General features: G+C 41.3%; 1 protein-coding gene across 2 annotated transcripts; it reads right to left on the bottom strand.

Moving 5' to 3' along the window:
• Nucleotides 1–206: 206 nt before the first annotated feature.
• LOC130167214 (collagen alpha-1(XXVI) chain) lies at nucleotides 207–23,249 on the bottom strand. 2 transcript variants are annotated; one of them, XM_056373182.1, is made up of 14 exons: nucleotides 22,648–23,249; nucleotides 22,358–22,480; nucleotides 21,322–21,419; nucleotides 9,251–9,312; nucleotides 9,001–9,127; nucleotides 7,845–7,952; nucleotides 7,564–7,692; nucleotides 3,488–3,559; nucleotides 2,871–2,923; nucleotides 2,711–2,773; nucleotides 2,244–2,279; nucleotides 2,039–2,083; nucleotides 1,675–1,759; nucleotides 207–570 (listed from the first exon to the last, which is right to left on the bottom strand). In XM_056373182.1, exons 1-14 carry the CDS (start codon nucleotides 22,851–22,853, stop codon nucleotides 431–433), a joined length of 1,347 nt encoding a protein of 448 aa, XP_056229157.1. In that variant the 5' UTR covers nucleotides 22,854–23,249; the 3' UTR covers nucleotides 207–430. The 2 variants fall into 2 exon arrangements, with proteins under 2 accessions (XP_056229157.1, XP_056229156.1); XM_056373181.1 differs by having other exon boundaries at nucleotides 21,322–21,425; nucleotides 22,648–23,248.
• Between the last annotated feature and the right edge of the window lie 1,109 nt (nucleotides 23,250–24,358).

Here is a 24,358-nt window from a genome sequence, read left to right as displayed (position 1 = left end):
GAAAGACAGAAAGAGAGAGGAAGAAATATGTTTGACAGGCTAACACAAGATGAACCTCGAGGTCGTTCCAAGAATCTGTTAGACACTAAATAGTACATTTTAGGTCCAGCTCTCAGGAACTCTGAGCTTTGCAACATCAGCCAAGGAAACTGATGTGTTTACTAGGCAGTCTTTTATCTGAGGGAAGAAAGACGCCAAAACCCTCATAACACTTTATGAGATTATATTTCATTGTACAACACTGTGTAAATGCTGCTGCTAAGGTTATGTAGACTAAGATTGTGCAGCAACAGGGTGAAAAGGGCTAAAAAAAGCCTTTCATGTGGATGAAATGCTCAACATCTCATGTCTGCAAAGAGCTTCATTTTTTAACAAAAAGCGCAACATCCATCACAAATATGAACACAAAATACAAGATTAGACTATACACTTAAAGCGGAGCTTGTCTTTGTCTCTCCTTCAGTGCTGGAGTTTGAGGAGGGGTTTGAACAGGCTGGAGGCGTTTGGTCTTTACAGTGGAGAAAGACAGCGGGTCCAAAATGCTGCCAAAACCAGATCCTTCAGAGGTGTCTGTTTAAAGACAAGAAACACAGAGAAACAATCAGATGAAAAAGTATTATTTTACTAATACTGCTTTAAAGGAAAAGTTTGACATTTTGGGAAATATGCTTATTCACTTTGTGATAGCAAATTAGATGAGAAGATTGATACCATACTCACATCTGTTTGTAAAATACGAAGCTTACTGGAGGTACATGTACTTGTTTTATCACTCTTCTGTGCTTCTATGTATTTAACAAATTAGATTAAGGCTGCAAGTAACAATAGCTTTAATTATGAAAATGATCTACCTATTTAACTATTTTCCTGATTAACTGATTCATTTTTTGGTCTATTGAACAACACCAAAAAGCAAAAAGTGCCAGTATGACAGAGCCTCTATAAAGAAGTGTCCACAAAAACTTTCTGAAGATCTGGATAGAAAAAGAAATTCAGCATTTAAAGGAAAGATTACAGTCTAAAAAAGAAAGCAATCAATGGCGGGGATAAACATGGATTACCACTGGTGTGGCTTTACATTCGAGAGCACTGAAAGAAGAGAAGGGGCCGAGGGCAGACACGGACGCCACCTTACTGCTCATGGACACGCTGGCATTTGTAAAAAATATTTGGAGTAGGCTATGTAACTATCACATTTATTTTACCTATATAAAGAATTATTACCTTGAAACTGTGGACATTTCTCTACATTACATGTGTGTAATTACTCTCACTGCCTGCGAGGGAGACAAAAATTCCGCCCTGCAGGTTTAAGAGATTAATTTATAATAAAAATAGTTGTCGATTAACTGGCAAATCGTAAATTAGATATATTGTGTTAACTAGTGAGTCTTAGAGGTGCTGGAAAGTGGAATTTGTTATCGATGGACAGAGCCAGGCTAGCTGTTTCCCCCTGTATGTAGTCTTTGTGCTAAGCTAAGCTAATTGGCTGCTGGCTGTGGCCTAATATTTAATCGCCTGAAGTGAGAATGGTGGCCCTCCTCATCTAACTCTCCACCTCAGCGAGAAAATATATTAATATTATATTATTTCCCAAAATATCAGACGATTCCCTCAACAATCATTCTTCAGCCTGGAAAACATATTTTCCTCCTGTTTCCTCTTTTCTCTCACCATGAATGCCGATCATGTGCTCCAGGATCAGGACCCTCTCGGCCAGGATCTTCAGGGCCTCTCTGAGCTGCTGCACGGCCTCTCCCTGAACAGCACAATAAACGGAAAAACATGATGTAAAGGAGAACAGCTTTACTGGACGTTCAGCTGTATTAAAATACTGTATACATGAGCAGTGAGAGTTGGAAAGAAGCAAACATATAAACAGCTGAAACGGGCTGAAACAGGCTGACACTAGGCAGTTACATCATGGGCTCCAATACGGTTTTCAACTACGTCCTCACATTCGGTCCAGCTGTATACTGGGTTTTGAATAGGTCTTGTTCAAATGAGCTCAGGAGGAAAAAACACTAATGTCTCTTACCTCATTCAAGCCTTCTCCTGGCTCTCCTTTTGGCCCTGGTGCTCCCTGTGAAAACAGAGTAAAATAATGTGTGCGTGTGTGTGCGCGTGTGTGTGTATGTGTGTGTGTGTGTGTGTGTATGTGTGTGTGTGTGTGTGTGTGTGTGTGTGTGTGTGTGTGTGTGTGCACGCGCGTGATTTATGTAACACAACGACCTTATACTCACAGGTAGGCCCTGCTCGCCAGTTGCACCTGGAAACCCCTGGTAGAGGAAAAACAGAAGAATAATTTAGGACTCCCGCTCACACACACACATTTCACCGGCTTGCATTCTTTATCCCCTGTGCTAATCTGCCTCTTCACCAGATCTCCAATCTTAAATCATGCTAGCAGAGGAAGGGGATCAGGTTTAAAGACAGAGGCCCACTAGAGAGCTGACTACAGAGGGGACCGACATGGCTGCCCTGATTAGTGAGGCCTGGCCTTGGACGAGAGAGAAAGAGGAGGATTAGTCACAGCTTGGAGTCAGTCTTTGAAGAAAAGCTTGTTCACCTTTAATGTGTTTAAGATTGCATGACAGCTAGGGCCATTTACAAAACGTAGAACAAAAAGCATTTGATAGTTCATCAGAATCAAATATGTGCAGCCTGCCGGCTAATCCAATAATGAGGACGGTTTTTAAAGCAGCCTCACCCTTTCCCCTGGATCTCCTTTAGGCCCAGGATCCCCAGGCTTGCCTTGGAGGCCTTCCTTGCCCTCATGTCAGATACACAGAAGGACATGTGTTAATGATGCCAGTCATACATTCATATTTTTATTGAACAACAATCAGCTGTCAGTGACAGATACTCACGTCTTGTCCCGGCAGGCCAGGAATCCCTTCAGGTCCTCTCGGCCCTGCAGGGCCTGTAGTGTCAGTCACAAAAACATCACATAGTGAGGGAGGTGAATGCTAAAATGTTTAAGTCTGGCTCTGACTATTGTGCAATGTCAAAATTCAATTCAGTCAATTTAACACAGTTTAATTTAATTCTAAAATGATATTGTCCTGAGAGAGAGATTTGTCAGGGTTTAAAAAATAAACTCACCACTTGAACTTTTTTGAACAAGTCCAAATGTATTCAAGCATAATAACATCAAATGTAAAAGTGATGTTTGTGTATTGTGTTTGTGTGTAAGTGTCATGTTTATCTAGTCTTCTTGCACATTCTCCTGTAAATTAGCATGACATGTTTTGTATATTTAGAAATTTGGGGATCTCTTGACTAGAATTTAAAAGAAGTTTTGTGTATTTGTGCAGTTCTTGGCTATACAATGTGCATTTGTAATGACGGTCTTTCCAAAGAAGCTTAAAAAGATCCAAACCCAGACAAGAAAAAAATATAATACACAGGTATATTTCATGAGCTGTGTTGGGCTGAAGACATGCTGTGTTTTCATCTAACCTGAGGATTTGCAATATATTAATACCTGAGGGGCCAGAAGGACCAGTTGGACCAGGAGGCCCGACTACAATCTGAGGAGCAGCGAGACCTGTCTCCTCTGTAAAAATAAGAACAGAGGTTTAAACAGAGGGTTACTTGAACCTTTGCACAAAGGAGAATCGATAATGTAACAACAGAAAACAGAAAAAACATTAGTACCTGACTGAGGATCATTGACAATCATGTTACAACAAGAGGTGGATTTACAGCTTATCATTTAGATCATGTTTTAATGTTATAAACCGTCTCTTAGTATGATCTTATCCAAAAGTATTTTCACCACCATGTCCTGTAAATAACCTCTGGAGCCCAAAGAATCAAACAGATGTGAACTTGTACTTAAAAATGAGACGAGATTTTTATCAATGCTTTCATTGATCAACACTGTGCATATTACTGACATGATTCACAGGCTGCAACACAGTCACTTGTTAAAATTCCCAAAATCTCCATCACTCTTCAAAATCTAACCATAATAAAAAAACGTTTCAGTTTGACCCCAAACATTCAACATGAATAAACATCAACATTTTCCCTTCCTCTGCTGGTTTTAATTGAGTGGTGACGTGACCAAATACAGTGGGGTAGTATTACTGCAGTGTCTATGACAGTGTTGGAAGAAGTATTCACATCCTTAAAAAAAGGAAAAGTAACAATACACAGTGTATAAATACTCTGTTCAAAGTAAAAGTGCTACATTCAAAATCTCACTTAAAGGTACTATATGTAACATTCAGGAAACCCTTGTTGTTAATGACACCGGTGGCCGCTGAGTGAACTGCAGTCAGCATCCTGTGAAGCGACTTACACGAGACTGAACATGATTGACCGGCATCATGTTGATAGATGAGGTAACTACTGTTACACTGTTATTATAGTTTGACTATAAACTATATCTGAAACTGTAGACTATATTTGTCTCTGGTGTTATTCAGTGTTTTGATGAAGGTGGCGGAGAGCGCTGTCCAACATGTTGATGTAAAATCTCCCATGGGTGTTCATTTGGATTGCGAGCTGGTGTTTGCAAAGGCCATAGCATATGATTCACATTTTCATACTCATCAAACCATTCTGTCACCCTGGTTCTCCACTCATTTTTCAGGTTTTTCCTTTGATTTGTCACCCATCTCTAGGTTTGGCTATACAAGAGTATCATTTGACTAATGTTGTATTATGAGGTGAGATGTTATGTGATGAGGTCCCTCCATGAATCGATTGCCATGCCGATGTTGACCCTGACGTCAGTCATTTTCCCGTTCGTCAGGCGGACTTCACTAGATAAAACTTTTTTTTTGCTTTTTGTGTTTATATTGAGTTTGTGTTGGAGTCTGTGTCATTTATTCACATTAGCTGACTCAATTTATAAGCTGACGTTAGCTAGTGTTGCACACTGTTGGCGCTGTATGAGATCAGAGAAAGGGCACTGAGGCAAGACACTGTGCGCATAAATGTAACATCCTTTGGACTTTCACAGAAAATTAGTAGTACCCAAGTATTTTACACAGAAATCCGTCCACAGGTTGTTATAGGCAAATGAGAAAGTCAGGGAAGTTTCAAGTTATGTTACAATCCATTCACACATATGCAATAAAAAAATGACTAACACATGTACATTGCTTCACATTCTTACAGATAGTACCTTTAAGTAAAAGTACCAGCATTAATGTGTATCATATTACCGGATTATAAGTAGTGATGCATTAATGTGTAAGCATCATTAAAGTTGCAGTTGATAAAGTTGGAGCTAATTTTAACTACTTTATATATGGCTGGGAATCTTAATCTATAATATTCATTCATACTTTATTAGATGATTAATATTTTACATTGATAATCTAAATATGCAAAGTAACTAGTAACTAAAGCTGCCAAATAAATGTACTGGAGTAAAAAGTTAAATATTTGTCTCCAAGATGTAGTGGAGTACAAACATAAAATTGAGTTAAATGAGCAAATAAGAATTAAGTACCTCAAATTTGTACTGAAGTATAGACCAAACTGAAGGACTACAAAGTCAGATATGTACTGTGCTTATTGTTGAACAAACCTCCCAAACACAGCTGAATAGATTATGTCAAATAAGGGTTTGATTAGTCATCACCACAAATGCGATGAGATAACAAATTCTGAATGCAAACATGTATTTTCTTATGAAGCAGCAGTCAGAGTTTCGCTACACATAAAGTCAGATTAGCAGAGAAGCGTGTTCAGTCTAGATGCATTTCAGATTCCAAATGTGAACTGTAATCCGCCTCAGTTTGATTTAGACACAGGGATATATCCGCAGACACAAATTCTGAACAATATCAAGAAACAGGCTCTGCCTCCGTGTGGGCCCGCAGTTACAGACCTTTATTTTATACATCTCGGGCGCGTCTATGAAATGTTCATTTGGATCCCCAAAATGCCTATACATATACACCTATACATATACTTTCTCTCAGCCTAACAGAAGAGTTAACACATCAAGGGTCAGCAGTCAGGCTGCAGAGTTTCACCAGCAGTCAGCAGGAGGATTAAATCTGCAGCAACAGTGATCGACAGGAACAGCTGGTCGATCTAAAAGGGGTCCCATTTAATAGAGCAGTAAATGCTTGGACATGATCTGTCTTCATAGAAAACATGCATGAGGTGGAAGTCATGTCTTGTTCTCAGCATGTAGGATATTTTAAAGTATGCTTGTAAGTATAAATTCTGTTTGAAATCACGCCACACTTCCACTTCCTCTCCACTTTACCATATGCTCAGGGTCAGTCTTCCCCTGTGTTGAGACAGCGCTGTTACATTATGGCTACAGTCCACAGAAAGGGTCTAGAAGGAGCACATTTCCCTCTGGAACTAATTTTCTAATGTTACAGTCTCCTCGAGTCTGGCTGCCTCCCCAAGAAACTCCACATGAGTGGCAGACTATCTCCTCCCTCGTTCATAGCCAGCCCAGCTTTTGGCTCCGGGCCGCGGCCTGTTCCCCAAAACGCAGACTGTTGTGCTGACAGCTAACAAATTAGGCCTGATTTACAGCCAGTTGGCCCCCCTCAGCTTACACAGTCCCACAGACCCAAATCTACATAGTTCCAGACCCGCAGACACAGTCCTGGGCTCAGAAAGGCAGACGCAGCCAAAAGCCTAATCGGAGCCAGCAGTGTTTGTGAGGTAATGATTCCAGCATGGACTTCTACCGCCTCCCTGTGGTAAAACCTCGGTATTAAATGTCAGAGAAGAAACTTGTACATGGGCTTGTTCTTATATTTTCTATTTTTTAAAACATCAACGATCTCAATGCTGAAAACTAGAGGAACTGGGGAATCAATGATTTTCATGTTAATATTCATTACAGAAGTTTCATTCTTATGTTTACTGATCTCTGTAGAAAGTACACAAAGAAGTGACCTGTATTTAATTGGAAAAGATGAATGAAAAGTGCCTCAATATATTTTTGTAATAGATTCAGCCCCCGAGTTGATCTTGCGATTTATTCGCTGGTATTTGGCTCCATTGTTGGTGGTGGTGTTAAATTAGGTTGCAGTAAACAGTGGCTCAGCAGCAGCAAAACACACGGAAACAATTAAACTAAATCTAAGCCAGCCTTTCCTGGGAAAGAAACAATACTCTTTCCATTAGGAACTGAAGTCCGTCGCTAAAAGCTAAAGACGCTTGTTCACTTAACCACTCTGTAACAGCTACAGTATGCTTTAGTCTCCGTGCTTCCACCTGTGCCCCGCCAATCTCCACACACAGAAACCAATCTGGCCGGTGTTCCTGTTCCACCTGACAAAATGTTTTCAAGAGACGAACAGGGTGGACATATGCATGAGATATGTGAGTGTTTGAAGCTGGTGAAACACATGACTCATTGTGGGATGAACTGTGAGAATGGACCTGTGGTTTAAAGCGGTCAAATTAAACCATTCAAAACTGAATGCTTGAATTGTTTTACAGTTGTTTTTGGGCCAGAATTCAACCATGTGGGTGAGATCTGTTTCTATTATGCTCTCATTTAAGTTCATCTGGGAAAATTTGGTCCTGATTCGAGAGATTAAATTTATAGCGGAACGGTCTGCTCACCTTGTTTGTCGACTTGAAAGGCATCACCCCGTGCTCGGACCGGAAAGAAGCCCGACCCTGGAGGACCCGGGGGACCAGGAGGGCCGGGTAGACCTAATTCTCCAGGTAAACCTCTGTCCCCCTTTGATCCTGAGCACCAATGAAAACAACAAAATACAATTAATCAAGCAATCATGTTAAACAAGCATATGATCAATGAGTTTTTTCTTCCAACAGTCATGTATCCCAGATCATCTTTAAATAAGCAGATGAGGCTTCAGAGAGTTCTGATAATGTTTTACCGATGGGCCCAGGAAGGCCTGGTCTTCCAGCCGGACCTGGTGGTCCAGCAGAACCTGGAAGCCCTGGAGATCCAGCAGGCCCTGGAGGCCCAACGGCTCCTGGTACTCCTAAACAAGAAGGGACAGACAGAGTCAAATATATAGTTCAAGGAATCGTTCAGTCTGAAATTATTTGAAGGAGCAGCCCACCAGAAAAGTTAGGAAGTACTGAAAAAACTAACAGACAATGTCATACGTAGTTACCTCGGCTTATGCTTAAGACATGAACATTTCAACGTAAAACCTGTGTAACAAACTGGAGATGTGGGGTTGGAAAAAAATGGGCATTCAAGATGGCGAGGGGTTTAATTAAAGACACTATCAATTTCCAATACATTCAAAATCTGGGAGCCTGCAGTTTTGGAGCTTGTCTAATAGTCAGAAGATCTCTGCCTCTGCTGATCTGACGTACTGATTTGCAAATAGCCCTTTAACCTCCTTGATGCGTCTCAACTTCTCAGCAAAGCACTGAACATGGCAAAATAAATAAATGAAAAATAAATAAAATGTCTTATATTATATTTCCAAACATTCACCAAAAAACATGAGCAACATATGCCAAAAATCTATTATCTAATCCGTGCTCTTTCTGGAGCCAAATGGATGCCCTGTTTTCCAGAACATACAATATTTATCTCATTGTAATGTGTGTGTACTCCCGTCCATAGGAAGCAGAAGCAGAATATTATCAGTCGGTAAATGTTCCACTGTCTGGATCCACAGTGACATAATTTATCTACGATGTTTTGATCAAACGTATGAGTAAGACCTGCAGAGGTGAAACAAACAATTATCTCCATAATTGATCAATCAGCAGAATATTTAATCAATATAATCATGAGACGTCTTCCAATTGCTTGTTTGTCCCACGTACACAAAGATACAGGCTTTTTTTTTTGTCCTGACAAATGATAATGTGATCAAATCAGCTGCTAATGGATTTTCTGTCAATACACAAATTCATTAATCAAATCATCGTTTCAGCTCTTTAGTTTGACAGGCTCAATCTGACACTGTGTATTTACTGTTGATCAATTCAGACAGATATAATAAAAACAGCTCCTCAACACCTCCACTACATATACCAGAAGGCACGTATGTTGTGAAGTGTTGGCACCTGGCGGCAGGTATGACGGCGGTCCAATAGGAGTGGGCTGAGGTGTGTCCACCTCGTTGTCCGTTGAGCCCTCTGGTAAACTGCTGACTGTCGGCAGTGAGGCACGTCCCTCTTCTAACAGCCTGATCTGGAACAAGAGCGGTAGATTTCAGACACACCTGCACTCAGTTAAATATAAAGTAATCTGTGCACAAATCCTTACACACTTGTCTTCAAATGATTCACAGGCTTGCAGAGGGATTTTCTTTACCTTTGATTCAATTGCATTTATTCTGCTGTTCATGCCAGTGAAGCTGGTGCAGTTCATACACTCTGTAAGAAATACAGACAGACAACAATGTCTTTAATGTCCACATTACAGAAGGAATACATGCTGCTGCTTCTTCATCTGTCTCTCCCTCAGCTCTTTCATTTCTGTCTCTATTTTTTTTATCTTTCTCTATCTCACACTGAGCAAGTCAAGACAAGATACACTAGAACAATGCCCATCAAACCAGACCTAAGTCTTTATTAGGAATTCCTCCTTAAATCATGTCACATGTCACTTACTAACAGAATAAATATTATTAGACCTTTCATTGAAGTCTCTCTCTCTCTCTCTCTCTCTCTCTCTGTCTCAAACACACACACACACACACACACACACACACACACACAGAGTCAGAAACTCAAAGCCAGACGCACACCTGCTCGCCCCTGACTCTGCATGTTTTCTGTCTGTCTGCCCACTCACAGGGATGGCCTGTATGCCCACACTCACATCCTCTCCTCATATACCAAAACCATTCATTGCATGTGTAGAAATGCAAACAAACTCACATTTACACACACACACACACACACACACACACACACACACACACACACACACACACACACACAAACACACACACACACACAATCTGCCTGTGTAGAGATCACCAGATACAGGGAAACATTATCCATTTGGAGTCATGGTTGTGGCCACCTGGTGAAAGTATGTCTAATATTCACTCCCCTTCTGGCTCAGTGTTTGGTCCCCACCAAATCCCTCGGTAAATATTTGTCTTTTTGGCAGTGAAATGCTGCAAAGCAACACTCTGAGATGAATGGGAATGAACCAAAACAATACAGTTGTGGCCATACAAAGAAAAAATGAGCTATAAGAGGCTTAACACTGTAGAACTGAGAGGAGCTGCAGAGTCATGATGATTCTCAGCTCAACAACTAGTCATTTGATTCACTGTTAATATAAAAACTTGATTAAAGCAGCTTTAAGGATCTGTTTTCAGTGGGATTCAATAGGTTTGGGAATAAGTGCCACAGGCAGGTTGGAAGTATTGAGAGATGGACTTTTGGGGGGTATTTGTTGATGTACACAAAATATTGAATGATGCCAGACTTATCCCATAAACAGTATCAACATGAGAGCAAAAGGACAGTTTTGCTTGTTTTTCAACTTCTTGTATTCATTTTTGCTGTTAGCACCTGCAACATATTTATGTGCCTGAGTGAAATTCTTGTTTGCCAGTCTGTTTTGAACATTTGGTGATCCCTCTCACAAATTGCACCATTCTAGCTACCACAAAACCACAGATACCATGCCACACTGTGCAGCATTTTTGGATCCTTTACATGAAGTGTAAGCCAAAATCCAAAACACAGTTTCATAAAGAAAACCCTGCATTTGCTCTAAATCTGAGCCTTCCTCTGGTCTTCGGTTCATAACAAGTGTGGAATGTCAGCTGTCCGTCCCACAGATGGGACCCACCCACATTGTGGTCATAGCAGGGATACCTAGAATAAGGAACAACTGGTGCTCATAAATAGCCAACGCAACAACAAAAATGACCCAAACAGCTCTGGTCTGCCTAAATCGTCGTCTCCGACCGCAACACAGAGGGTACTAACGGCAGCCGCTGAGGTTTCTGCTTCACTGAAATAGGACAGGGTGAATATCTGCACCATGTCTGTGATTATAATCACCTCCATCGGGTCCAGTGGTGTATCAGACTGTGTGGGTGTGGTTTCTGACTGCCTTGTTTTAACATCTTGAATCTCGTCCTGGAGCACAGCCACCACCGGAAACAACAATCAACAGCTCAACCCAAGACGCATTCCTCCAGATTGATCAAGCCAAATACCAAAGGCTGAGACCAAAATGACCCCACAAGAGCTGCTTGTTGTGACTGACCGCACTGAGGTTTCCTCTGCGCCTATACACCAAGGACATCAAAGCCGCATGCAGCACAACAGCAAGACTGTGGGCAATCATGGGCTCTGCAACGTGAGAGGGCTGATGAGTTGATATGCCTTCATCTACTCCACAGTTATTCATCATCGGCCCAGAGGAAGTCTCCACCCTCTGACACTCTTAATCTGTTATATACAGTACACCAATCTGCAGTGCGTTCCAAGAGTTATTCTGTGATTATGTGTTTAGTGTTAGTTTATTTTGTTAGCCATATTAGTGGTATGACTCAGTCGACTGCAATGTCAGTTTTCTCTGTCGGTCTGTCGTCAGTCCACCGCTTTGACACAGGCTGAAATATCTCATCAACTACTGGACGGGTTGCCATGGAATTTGGTGAAGACATTCCTGGTTGCTAGATGATGTATTTTCATGACTTTGGTGATTCTTGAACATTTGTGGTTTTGAGTAAAAGGTCTTGATAACAACTGGATGGATTAGCATGAAATTTGCTACAGACAATCATGTTCCCGTCAGGATGAACTGTAATAACAATTGAAGATCCCTTGACTTTCTGTCTAACACCGGTCATCAGGGGAAAATTTCACTTGGTCCAAAACCAGCGAAATGAATGGAAATGCAATCAGCTTCAGTTGTACTATTTAGAAAATGTTACCATGCCACCAGACTAAACTAACATGGTTAGCATGGTAAACATTGTACCTCCCAAACATCAGCATGTTAGCATTGTCATTTTGAGCATGTTAACATGCTGACTGTAGCATTTAACTCAAAGCAGCTAGTGTAGCCGTAGACTTTTAGTCTGTCTGAAATCTGTGTCTATTTACTACATAGTACACCACATTTACTGTCCGTCTTTTCTTTTGAGTGTGTGAATTCTGACTTTGTACAGTTATTCACCATCTATACTCTCCTCAAAAATTGTGCAATGGAACGAAACATTACTTTCTCACATTGCAAAGCTCTAAATTTTACAGGTGCAAAAAATTACCATTGTCCGACTCTACAGCTGTCTGTGATGAGTAGTGAATGAAGGGACTATTTGCTGCCACAGTCTTATTTGGTTTATACCCACTTTCACTTAACATTTCAGCAAGCCTTGGAGAACTGATTGTGTAGTACTTTTACTCAAGAGGCCTTGCTGTGAGGCCATTTGACAGAAAAATAAGCCCCCATGCCTTGTCCATGATGGATTTCTGCTCCTCAGCCCTAAAAAAGGGATTTCTTTAGCTCCATCCTTCACTGCTAATGAGTTAACTTGTCCAATCATTATCTCTTGCCCAAAAAGAGCCAGAAATAAGTCAGCCATATCTTATTATGTCATAAACACACACCACAGGACAACACCAGAGCTAAGTCAATCTACCATAAATGTGAACCAGAGCAAAACAACTACATTTTTTTCTATAGGTGGTGGGAGGGATTTCCGTGTCTGCAGTTGGAATTTAATTATGTTGGGTTAGAAAACCAAACTTCCGCCTTGCTCGAGTTGATGTTTAGAACGGGACCGCGGTTATAGAATCTGTTTGGATCCTTAATTACACCATTGCAACACAAGACAGGGTTATTTTTCTTGGATTGTACTCAGCTCATGGGAAAGAGTCTGAATCATGTTGTCTTTAGTGGGAAGCCAAATAAACAGAAAGAATAGCAAACCTTTTCTGCTCCAAAGAGAATGATTTATATGTTTGAGCAGATATTTCAAATATTCAGATAATAAAACTTTCCTGATCTTCATGAAAAGTTGCTAAAAATGATGCCAAGTAACATATTTCATCTGTTACAGTGATTGTTTGTTCACTTACAGAAGAGACAAAGAAAAGTGAGAGAGAGTTTAGAGGATTCAAAATGATCGCAGACACTTTAATAATATAAAATACAATTAATAGAAAATATCAGATTGCGGGGTAATGCACCACATAAATGGATTACATGTCCATAAATAAGATGGTACGGAAGCAAAGCTGACGTTAGTCTTATGTAATAAGCTCAACTGCTAAGTCTGGCAATGAAAACTGAGAGATGAGCAGACTTGGATTGGCTTGGATCAAACTCCCTCCAGGCAATGGACAGAGTGTAAATAAGATTAGAAACTCTTGGAAGATAAATCTTCATTTAAACATCAGAAGAGCCAAAACAATGAGCATACTTCATCTCAGCAAACTATGAAAGCATCGCCCTAATGAGTCTTGCTGCCATCATTGTGTGATCCACAGTACAAGACAGCACAGGATCTTTTGGCAAGAGTGTAAGTCAGACTGTGGGCATCATCTGTTGAGACAGCTACATTTCCTACATTAGACCTGGATAAAGATCAAAGACATCACTTGCTTTCTTTCAGTTCTTTCAGTCTCACACACACACACACACACACACACACACACACACACACCACACACACACACACACACAGACAACCTCAACCGCAAAACAAACCATGACGCACACAGCTGGGGACAGTAATTTTCACTGCCACTAAATACTTGCTCTGTCTGTATGTGTGAGGAGGACGGAAGAAGGATGATGTATTGAAACATCTTCTTGGACCTTCTTAAGAGTCTCTGTCACATCTCCAAGATACACAGACAAGTGTGTGCCCAGTCTTTCTCTCCCCCTCTGTGTGTGTGTGTGTGTGTGTGTGTGTGTGTGTGTGTGTGTGTGTGTGTGTGTGTGTGTGTGTGTGTGTGTAGACCACAGACGGCCTTTGAGAGCTGGCTGCATCCCAGGAGCCTGTTGTGTGTTGGCCCCAGCCGGCAAGTGGTCAGCTATGGCTGCTGGCATGAAGAACAGCTGGCACAGAACACACACACACACACACACACACACACACACACACACAGTCACAAACTCTCTCACCCATTAAATCACACACCCACTTCGACAGCGGTGGCTGGTGGAGGACGGTCAATGTAGTAGCGGCCCACAGTGGGACCATTTAACATTCTTCACCATGATGCCAGCTGATTGGCCGCACACCATTTCTATAAACTGAACACTTTACAAGTAACAAATACTTAAATACTTATTCATACTTACTAAATTAATAGAATTTGCCATTAAGGCAAATCATTCAGCTCATCAGGCGTAGTCATGAAACAATGACAAACTGAATCTCCTCCAATCTGAGAATACATTTAATTTCTCCGTCATCCCCTCGTTCCGCCAGAATGTATCCACTCATGTCATCATGCTGCACCATCCAGCCTTTCAGCCAAGACAACGCACTACTGCTCTAGTGCTGCAGCGTTAGCAACACATCAGTCACAGTGAGAGATGGATGGCCCTACTGGTGCACAGACATATGGAGTGAAATGTCTCAATTACTCTTGGATGGATTCTCATGAAATTCAACGCAGCCTGTATGCCTCTTCAGTAGTGCTTCTCGCCTCGGAAAACCCCCTTCCCACACAACTTTCCAATGTTGGATTAGCGGGGGGCTTTGTCTGACCAGTCCTGTAGCTTTTTCAATCGATCTTCAAGCCATTGATTGTCCAGTTGTGCAGAGGTGAGAAGGAGCCAGGGTTTGAACCTCTCTCTCTCGGGCTCCTATTTCATTCTTGATACAGCTATTTCTGTGACTGACCAAGTGCAACACTGAATGTCATCTGTGTGTTATCTTCATGTTTAATCAACCTCGCCTCTCCCCTCTCTCTGTGGCGGCCGGCTTTTCGCTCAGTCTTCCAGTGTGGCGGCTAAGAACAACTATAAACACTTTTGATTTCCAAGGTGATCAGACAACATGCTGCACAAACTAGTTCTGTTTGAACACAGCCTGACCCTAAGTCTTGTTATGTGTTTGGCACACAACTCAGGACCAGTGCGAGCCACAAATACACAGAATCACTGTTTGTTTCTAACAAAAACAACCACAAAACTTGTCTTACAACTTCCAAACTCATGAGTATGGAAACATCTGGCTCTCTGTGACCTCCGGAACATTTCTAGGAACCTTTTTAGGAACTTTACCTGCTTAACTCTGAATAAACAGATGTGTGGATTTGCAGACAGACAGACAGACAGACAGACAGTGGGACAAATGGAAAGATGTCACTGAGATGCAATGACAAGGTGGTGAAAGAAATGAAAAAACCACAGAATGAGCATGAACAGAGCATCATCCATCAGGCAGACCAGACCAGGACCATGAACAGCTGAGGTATCCCATAGCTCCCAGCAGGTCAAAGGGTACCGTCTGACCTATATTTGAGCACAACCATGGATATAACAGAGACATCAGTTATATCCTCATATCCCCCAAAGGCTGTGGTCTAGAGAAGCACATATGGGATATGGTTCTGTTTTATCACTTTACTCCAAGGAGAAGAGAGTGAGAGATCTAAAGGACATAGGAAGCAAGATAAGTAGAAAGCAGCAAGGAATATAGAAGATAAAGAGGCCAGCGGTGGCAAGAAAAAGCAAGGGCAAAAGAGCGTAGGCCTCCATGGGGATGAGAGCAGATGATAAAATGGAAAAATGGAAGAATTTGAAGGTATTTCTAAATGCTATATAATATAGCTGGTGTTCAAGATTATCCTTCCAACAATGAGGTTTATAGCACACTTCCCTCACTTCCTTCTCATCCAGCTTGTGAGGGGAAACAGTGAGCAGCTTCATAGCTGTAGCATTAACAAATTAACACATTTGACACCCTAAGCTTTCAGCCACCTTTTCACTTCTTTAATGAAATTCATCGTTAACGCCACCTAAAAAAATACCATGTGCTGGCACACCCAGCGTGAGACTTTGCTAAACTTCTTTTTCGGTGCTTTTGCGTGACATCAAAGGTTAACGCTCTCATCAGGGGAGGTCCTGGCAATAATTCTTTAAAGATTATGCTCCCCCATACACAGATATTACCCATAATGCCTGCTGTTAATGTGAGATGCTGGGGTGCTGCTGTGATGGAGCGGGAGGGGGGGCAACAGCAGGGAAATTACAAACACATTTCTCCCAAATGTGTTCCATGCCGTCATGTGTTAGCACAACTCTGCTGAAAGCAAAATGTAAATCTTGAGATGAGCTGTACACAGCCAGCACAAACCAGACTGTCAAAAATATTGACGGGTCAGGGTGTCAACAAAATCTTTTAAAGAAAACACCCACTTTCCATTTGTGAACACTGAAAAATTCAGGCTTTTTGACCAGCTCGGCCTTGCAGCTTGGCCACAAGCTTCAGGGTTTTTCAGTGTGATCAAGTTCTAAAGGACAAAATAAAAAGCAAACTGTGTCAAGAGAGTTACAAAACACAAACACAGGGAACACACTGGGGGACTTGTAAAAACCAAAACTAGTTGAGAAAATACTTGCAACCCAGTGATTCATTAACCAGTTCAAACTACATCATCAATTCTTCAGATTTCTGCAGCTTGTCAAAAATCTTTAAAGCTGCAACCAATGAATATTGTCATTGTTGCCAATTAAGATATTCATGTGAGTATCACGCAAGACACACATGAAAAGCAGCAAGTCCTCACAATCCAGAGGCTGGAGGAAAGTATTTTACTTATAAAACTACTTGAAGAAGCAAAATAGCAGGCAGAATATTTCTCTGTCAATCAACTGATCAACTAATCGACTAAATGTTTCAGCTGTAAACATTTTGATAGAGCTGTGAAGCATCCGTTTGGCCGGATTTTCAGGAAAGAGGAAACTTGAATCCTAAACCCTACAGACTACATGATAATGTGTGCATTGTGTAGATCTGGCCTCTGTGTTGTGTAGTGTGTTCGCCTTACAAGCCAAAACACTATTTATATCTTAAAAGACCAAAACAGTGAATTTTATGTTCCAAGTCACCTTCATAAATGGCTATTTAATGTATTTATATGAGAGGAAATAATGGTAACAAAAGAATAAGACATTAGTGTCAGGCAGAATATGATTCAGAGTTTAGAAGATGAAAGCAACAAGAACATGAGCAGCGGTGGGAGGTGGGACTCCTCAGCTTACACAGACCTAACTCAGCTCCCTTCATGTGCCCTGTCTCTACATCTCTCAGGGCCTCAGGGCCCTCTGAAGTGGAGCCAGAGGCCCGTCAAACTAAAACCAGAGGTGATGTCATCTTCATTGGTTAAGGCTGTCCTCGCTCGTTCAGATAAAACAGCTGGCTCAGAGCCCCATTGCAGCAGTCCTCTGCTACACAGAGCTGCATGTACAGCGTTGGCCGAGGGACAGAATTCTGTTGCTTACCAAAATTAACCACACTTAAAGGGAAAGTTTGGGAAACATACTTATTTGCTTTCTTGCCACGAGTTATATGAGAAGATTGCTTTACTGTATATGAAGCTAGAGTCAAGAGATGATTAGCTTAGCTTAGCTTAGCTTAGCTTAGCGACTGGGAACAGGGGGAAACAGCTAGCCTGCCTTTATGCAAAGGTAAAAAATAATAATAAAGATAATCAACCTACCAGCACCTACCTCTAAAGGTCAATAATTAACACATTATATGTTGTTCGTGTAATCCCAAACAAAAACTCAAAACTCAAACAAAAAAATGTTTATGGGAGGTTTTGTGTGGGAGTGGCCTATTTCTTCGCTAGCAGCAGTGACTTCTGTGAGGTCTCTATGCTAAGCTAAGCTAACAGACTGCTGGCTATAGCTTCAAATCTAACAGATAAGAGAGTGGTATCGAAATTTCCCAAAATGTCAAATTACTACTTTAAAAAGGTGGTTTAAACAAAAGTACTTCTTAATTATGAGGCCACTGATGATGACATTTGTTAGTCCTACAGTAAATCTTGTATTCACTGAACCTTAAAAGATCTCTTTCCTACAGAGCTTAAAAGAACTGCAGAAGTTCATAAATGTGATAAATGACTTGTTTTCACAACCTTCACCTCCAGTAATAGACAAAAGACAGTTGAAATCAAACAAAAACACATCTGCATGCGACATGTAACAGCTTAAATCAAAGCAATGAGGGCAAAATATACTAAACAAAGGATTGGCCTAAAACGTCCTTAAAGCACTTAAAGCAAATGTTTCCTTAAAGAACCATAAAAAAGTTTGAGGTATAACTTTAAAATGCTCTCTTGTAGTATTATGAAGATCAACCATTATTTCCAATGTTTTCCTCATTTATTGTACATATGATGCTGTATCATGACTTCTTTTGCTGTACAGAGGTGAATCTACATGAGGAGAACTAGTCTTTGTTTCAGAGCTGTAGCCTGATCTTAGCATGGTCACGTATGTTACAAAGACCTGGTGAAGGAGTGTCATGCTCATTAATTTCAGTGGGGCCACTTTCCCACAGAACCGGCTCTCTGCTCTGCTGCCGTCTGGGCAGCTTGTAGCAGCTGGAGTCCTGTGGGACAGAAACACTCCTCATTACGCTTCACTTTTCTCTTCTCGTCTCTTTTCTTCTTAAATATTGCTACACAGCTCTCTCTGCCTAGCCAATTCTAACACCTTATTGTTTTATGTGCACTAGTCCTAACTTTCTCCCCCTCAGTGTCCTCTCTTTCTGTAGCTCCGACACACTGACCGCTGCCAGCTCTCGCTCTCCTCCTCATTGTGAAGTAGACTGTCTCTGACATCAGCCTCTGTCTTTAAGGTCTCCACACTGAGTGGGACCTGGCCCTCTGTCTCCCCATATGGAGGCAATCCCCCCCCCCCCGCTCTATAGCCATTAGAAAGTGCAAATACATTTCAGCAAATGTTAAATAAACAGCCAGATTACTTCTTCACACTCCTGCAACCACTTTGGTTTCAAGTGAACCATAATCTCTGGCATTACAGACTCAGCGGATATAGCTATGTGTTAATCTTTGTCAGGAATAATATCCACCAGCGGGCAAATAATGGTTTCCAAAAGCTTTGTAATGATGTCTGTGTTTATTCCGTTAATGTTAAAGAATGCTTCCTGAACTCGTGGTAAATCTTGCCCATCCAAGTGCAACAATGAATAATTTTGCAAAATGGAACAAGGTGTGGTAATTATTACCAATACGCAAAACTTGCTCATTGAGGTAACTGTTAATCTTGGACAAATGTAGACAGAGCATGCCAGTGTTTTTTCAGTGACATACCAATTGCCATATTGCCCAACCCCAAAAAAAAAAAAAAAGAAAAACGACCATGTCGGAGCGTGTACTAAATAACGTTAATATAAAACTTTTGAAGTGGGTTTACTGTGGTTACTGTGCATACTGAATGACTGTATGTCTGCCAGTGCAGCCTCAATCTCCCTTTTACAGCCATCCACAATATTTAAAATGTAATATCTGAAAATTTAAGGTAGCTGTCAGTGGAGTTGTGAGCTATACCCCTTCAATTCTTTCGCATTTTGTTATTTCTCAGCGTTATGTTAAAATAAAAACAGAAAATCTTTTTTTCCCTCATCGGTCTGCACTCAATATCCCATAATGACAAAGCAAAAACACAATTTCAGAATTTTATGCAAATTTCTTAAAAAGCAATTACTGAAATATCACATTGACATAAGTATTCAGACCATTTACTCAGTAATTAGTTGAACACTTTTGGCAGCGATTACAGCCCTGAGTGTTAGGCTGTCAGGCGCTGTCAGGCTAGATGGGGACAGTTGCTGGACAACCATTTTCAGGTCTCTTCAGTGATTTTCAATTGCGTTAAAGACAGGGCTCTGGCTCTCATAGACTTGTCACTGAGCCACCTCTGTGTTGTCTTGGCTGTTTTCATTGTCCTGATGGAAGGTGAACGTTCAGCCCAGTCTGAGGTCCTGAGAGCTCCAGACAAGGTTTTCATTCAGGATATCGCTGTACTTCTCTCCGTTCAGCCGTCCCTCAACCCCTTACCAGCCTCCTGTTTCTGCTTCTGAAAAACATCCCCATAGCATGACGCTGCCATATTTCACTGTCGGGATGGCGACTGTGCTCTTGGGAACCTTCAATGGAGCAGAAGTGTTTTTTTAGCCTTCCCCAGATCTTCCTCGACACAATCCTGTCTCTGAGCTCTGCAGGCACTTCCTTTCTCCTCATGTCTTGGTTTTTGCTCTGATATGCATCGTCAGCTGTGAGACCTTATATAGACAAGTGTGTGCCTTTCCAACTCATGTCCAATCAGCAGAATTTACCACAGGTGGACTCCAATCAAGGTGTAGAAATATCTCAAAGATGATCAAGAGAAATGGCACCTGAGCTGAAATGCTAGTGTCATAACAAAGGGTCTGAATACTTACGTCAAAGCCATATTTCAGTCACTTTGTCATTATGAAGTATTGAGTGTAAAGTGATGAATGAAAAGTGAAAAAATGCTTTTAAATGATTTTAACATACGGCTGTAACATAACAAAATGTGAAATAACTGAGGGTCTCTGAATACTTTCTGAATGCACTATATATGAACAGCAGAGTCGAGGCAGCCCTACACTCCCACTCTGTGGCTTCATGTTGACTGCGGTGGCTCACCCCTGGCTGAAAATTTTGGCCTTTACTTGGCTCAAAGTCTGCGGTCTATGGTGTCCAGGAGCAGTGCTGCCCACCACCGAAACCCAGACTACCTCCCACTTTACAAGCCACTCTGCTGAATGTTCCTCTGAGCTTTTTTCATTCATTCTTTTGACCATTGCCATGGCCATGATGATATTCGAGGAGACAAGCAAAACTGCCTCTGTGCTGTCTGCAATAAAAGAATAATTGATGTCTGTGCACATACTCACACACACTTACAAAGAGAGAGAAAGATTCAGAAGGAGAGAGAGAGAGAAAGAGAGATGTGATTTTAATCCTCCTCCTTCCAGGCACAGAAGCGTATTGAAAACACGGCTGTAAAAGAAAAAGGTACAAAACCACAGAGGATCCCTTTCAACCGTTGTTTCACTGCAGTGCATGTTCCCAAAAGTAATCCAAAACAGGCTTTCAGTCTTAATTCAAAACAACTTCACAATCATATCCACTGCTGCACAGTAGCACGATTAGCAAGCTACCCGACTACACACCGCCAAACATAAAAAAAGGCACTGATGTGGGTAAAGCTGCCTGGTGCTACTAAAAAGACACAGATGGGTCCAGGCAAAACACATGGCCTTTATTTCAGTCCTTGAGAGTATTAACTTCACAGACCACACTGTGTCTGCAATTCCTCTAGTCCAAGTTTTGAAAAAGTTACATCATGTGAAAGAATAAAAAAAGAAGCAATAAGAAACTCACCTTCCCGACACTCTTCTCCCACAAACCCTGGGCAACATCTCCACTCCAGAGCTGTGACCTGCTTGTAGGTAAGCTTGAAGGACGGCCTGATGAGGGTCCTGTAGCTGGAAAAGAACTCGTGGTAACTGACTACAGGGACACACACATGCAGAAACACAAATGCACGGACACATTCAACAGGCAAATATTCAAGCTTTGTTCTCTTTAGTGTTTTTTTTATGGGATTTCTGCCTTTGTTCGACAGTGAACAGTTGAGTGGGGACTGGAAAATTAGGGGAGGGAAAGAAAGCAACAAAGGTCCCTGGCTGGATTCAAAGTGGGAATGTTGCAGTTACATGTATTTTACTTGAATATTTCCATTTTATACAACTTTAAACTTCTCAGTCACTTAAAGGATTCAGTCCTTTCTATTTCAGAAAGTTAAAATACTTTAAAATACTTAAAAGGGGCTATTTGTAAGTTTTCTCCGCCGCTGAACGTGGTTTCTTGCTGGGAGCGGGTGGTGGTGATTGTGGTTTGACAAGAGCTTCGGCCATAGTTGTCTTTATAATACAAGAGGTTATAATATGCCCTCTGAGCAGCGCTACCTCTTCAGGGCAGACTAGAGGCTGCAGTGAGTCATGAAAGTGACACGGTTAGCTGGTTAGTGTTTTATGACATGATAGAGAGAAGAGTTAATGCTGGAGACATTTCTTCTAGACTGGAAAGTAGCTGTTATTGCTAAACTTACAAAATGGCTCCTTTAAAGTAAGTTTAATTTCATTGTGTTAATACCACAAGTAAAACACTGAATGCAAGACTTTCTTCTTCCACCACTGCTAATTCATTTTCATTAAGGGAAATTGTGTAAACACAGCATGAGAGAGATTGCCAAGGTCCCTCAAATCACTAAATCCGCCCCTGCTACCATGAAGGAAGCCCCATACAGGCTATGAGCAGCAAAACAGTGTTATCCTCGCAGACAAAGGAACGAGGAGACAGGAGAAGACGATATGGCTGATGGGAGTAGCAGTGAGGACTGAGTGGGTACAAATACCTGATGACTTTGGAACAAGGTCCGGGCCATCGGCAGCCCTGAAACACTCTCTGCACCGTGGTTTCTGTCCCATTGTGCACCTGACAGGACACTGTTTTGGAAACAGTGTACTGACACCAGTTCCTAAAACATACACGACATAAATGTCTCTTTTATCATGTATAGCCTACTGTATGAAAGAAACCATGCATAATCACCAATGGAGGTTGTACATGAAGACATGAAGACATTTTTGTTTTTTGTTTTTACAACACCTGCAGTGTAAAGGCGCCTTTTCCAGTTGTGCTCACCTGAGTTGGGTACGAGAGCCGGTACCAGGTGGTCCGGTGCTGCCGCTCTGTTCCGATTTGATGCGCTGCCGCTGCACAGCGATGCCTGGAAAGTGATAAACAAACCCAGTTCCTACCGAAGGACAGACTAAAGTTATCCACATGCACAGCGCGTAGAGGAACGATAAAGCCATCATCTCCTTTTGATTAATCCCTGATAGAGACATCTGCAAATACCGAGGGTTTTCAAGTAAATCCCGAAGTTATAAATTCCTCTTTGACAGATCTACAGTATCTAGAATGAGAAGTGTAGGCTACAGCAAGTCTAAGCAAACCCCAATGCAGCCGTTAACGAGGTGGTCATTTCGTCTTCCCGACGAGAAACAGACTGGCCCTCTCAAGAGCTCAAAATGAATGACACACAGCCTCTTCCTATAGAATAATGTGGGTTTCTGACGTTTGACATAGTGTCGAGGACCGAGGAGTCAAATATCCAGTGTGCGTAAAAAGCGCGCTGAGTGTGAGGGCTGGAGACTGAGTGCGTAAAAGCGCATCTGGTCCGAGTCGAAAACCACCAGCATTCAGTCTGCATGGGAGCTATAATGTGAACGAGATGTTCAATGGTGAATTCACAGTTATTGAGCTCCAACGCTCTTATGTAATGCTCTTTATTACCCTCATCGATGCATCAATTAACTACCACCTAGCGACTTATTTTAAGTAGGCTATATTCTTTCAGGCCACACAAACCCGGGGTAACAACTAGAGATATGAACAATGACATTCTGATCTTGGTCTCTGTTAACTTCCATCACTTTGTCAAGTACCAGATTACTGACTAAATTATCCTCTGAGATTCGATTGCCAATAGTTTAGCTACAACTACAGTTAATTATGATGGAAGCAGATTTAAGAATTTTAACGAGACCTTGGTCACCGAAAACTGAAGCCAATAATGCACCGAAAGAAATAAACTGCAAAAAGTTTTAGCGAACAGCATCTGAAAGGATTTTTTCTTCTTTTTTTGTGTGCTAGATATCTAAATATATTAGCTAGATATCAGATTATACATGTTGAAGCTCATTTACACCAAAAATGACAAAAACATGGCTATGTTATTTTATTTAGAATTATAATTTTGACTTAATACTTCACAGACATATTGACATATTACATCAAAAATAACTTCAACTTCAACTTCAGCCAATTGTCTTTGGTTTATTCCCTCATAGCTTTGATTTCGTGAGGAAGATTTCAGATTTATTACCTCATGCCTTTGACTTTGCAAGTAATGCTCCTGGCTATAGCGCATAAATTTGACTTAGAAAGTGGAATATTGACTTGGGCTGTTAGCTCATAAATTGACTTAAAACCCAATTTTGGTTCATTATCTCATAGTTTTGATTTAGCCTACTAAATCGTATTCTTGACTTCTCATAATTTGCTGAAAGCAAAATTTTGACATATCTTATTATTTGTGATTCACCATGTGTATTAACTGTTGCAATTCGTTAGTTCGTTAATTATTTTTCTTTTAAAACTGACATCCATATACATGCGTGTGCAGACCAAATACAAGTGACTCCAAACTATCATTTTCCTGGTTTTGTTGGTAACCCTCTGACTGGTTCCAGTCACCAGTTTAGACACAACAGCGGGAATAAACTGGACATGTCCTGGTCAGCAGCGCCCCCTGCTGACGCTTTAGGCTCTGTACAGGCTTCAGAAAGAA

Source organism: Seriola aureovittata, chromosome 4 (genome assembly GCF_021018895.1).
Source record: "Seriola aureovittata isolate HTS-2021-v1 ecotype China chromosome 4, ASM2101889v1, whole genome shotgun sequence".
NCBI lineage: Eukaryota > Metazoa > Chordata > Actinopteri > Carangiformes > Carangidae > Seriola > Seriola aureovittata.
The sequence above is the reverse complement of the archived record's forward strand: the minus strand, read 5'-3'. Positions and strand labels throughout refer to the sequence as shown.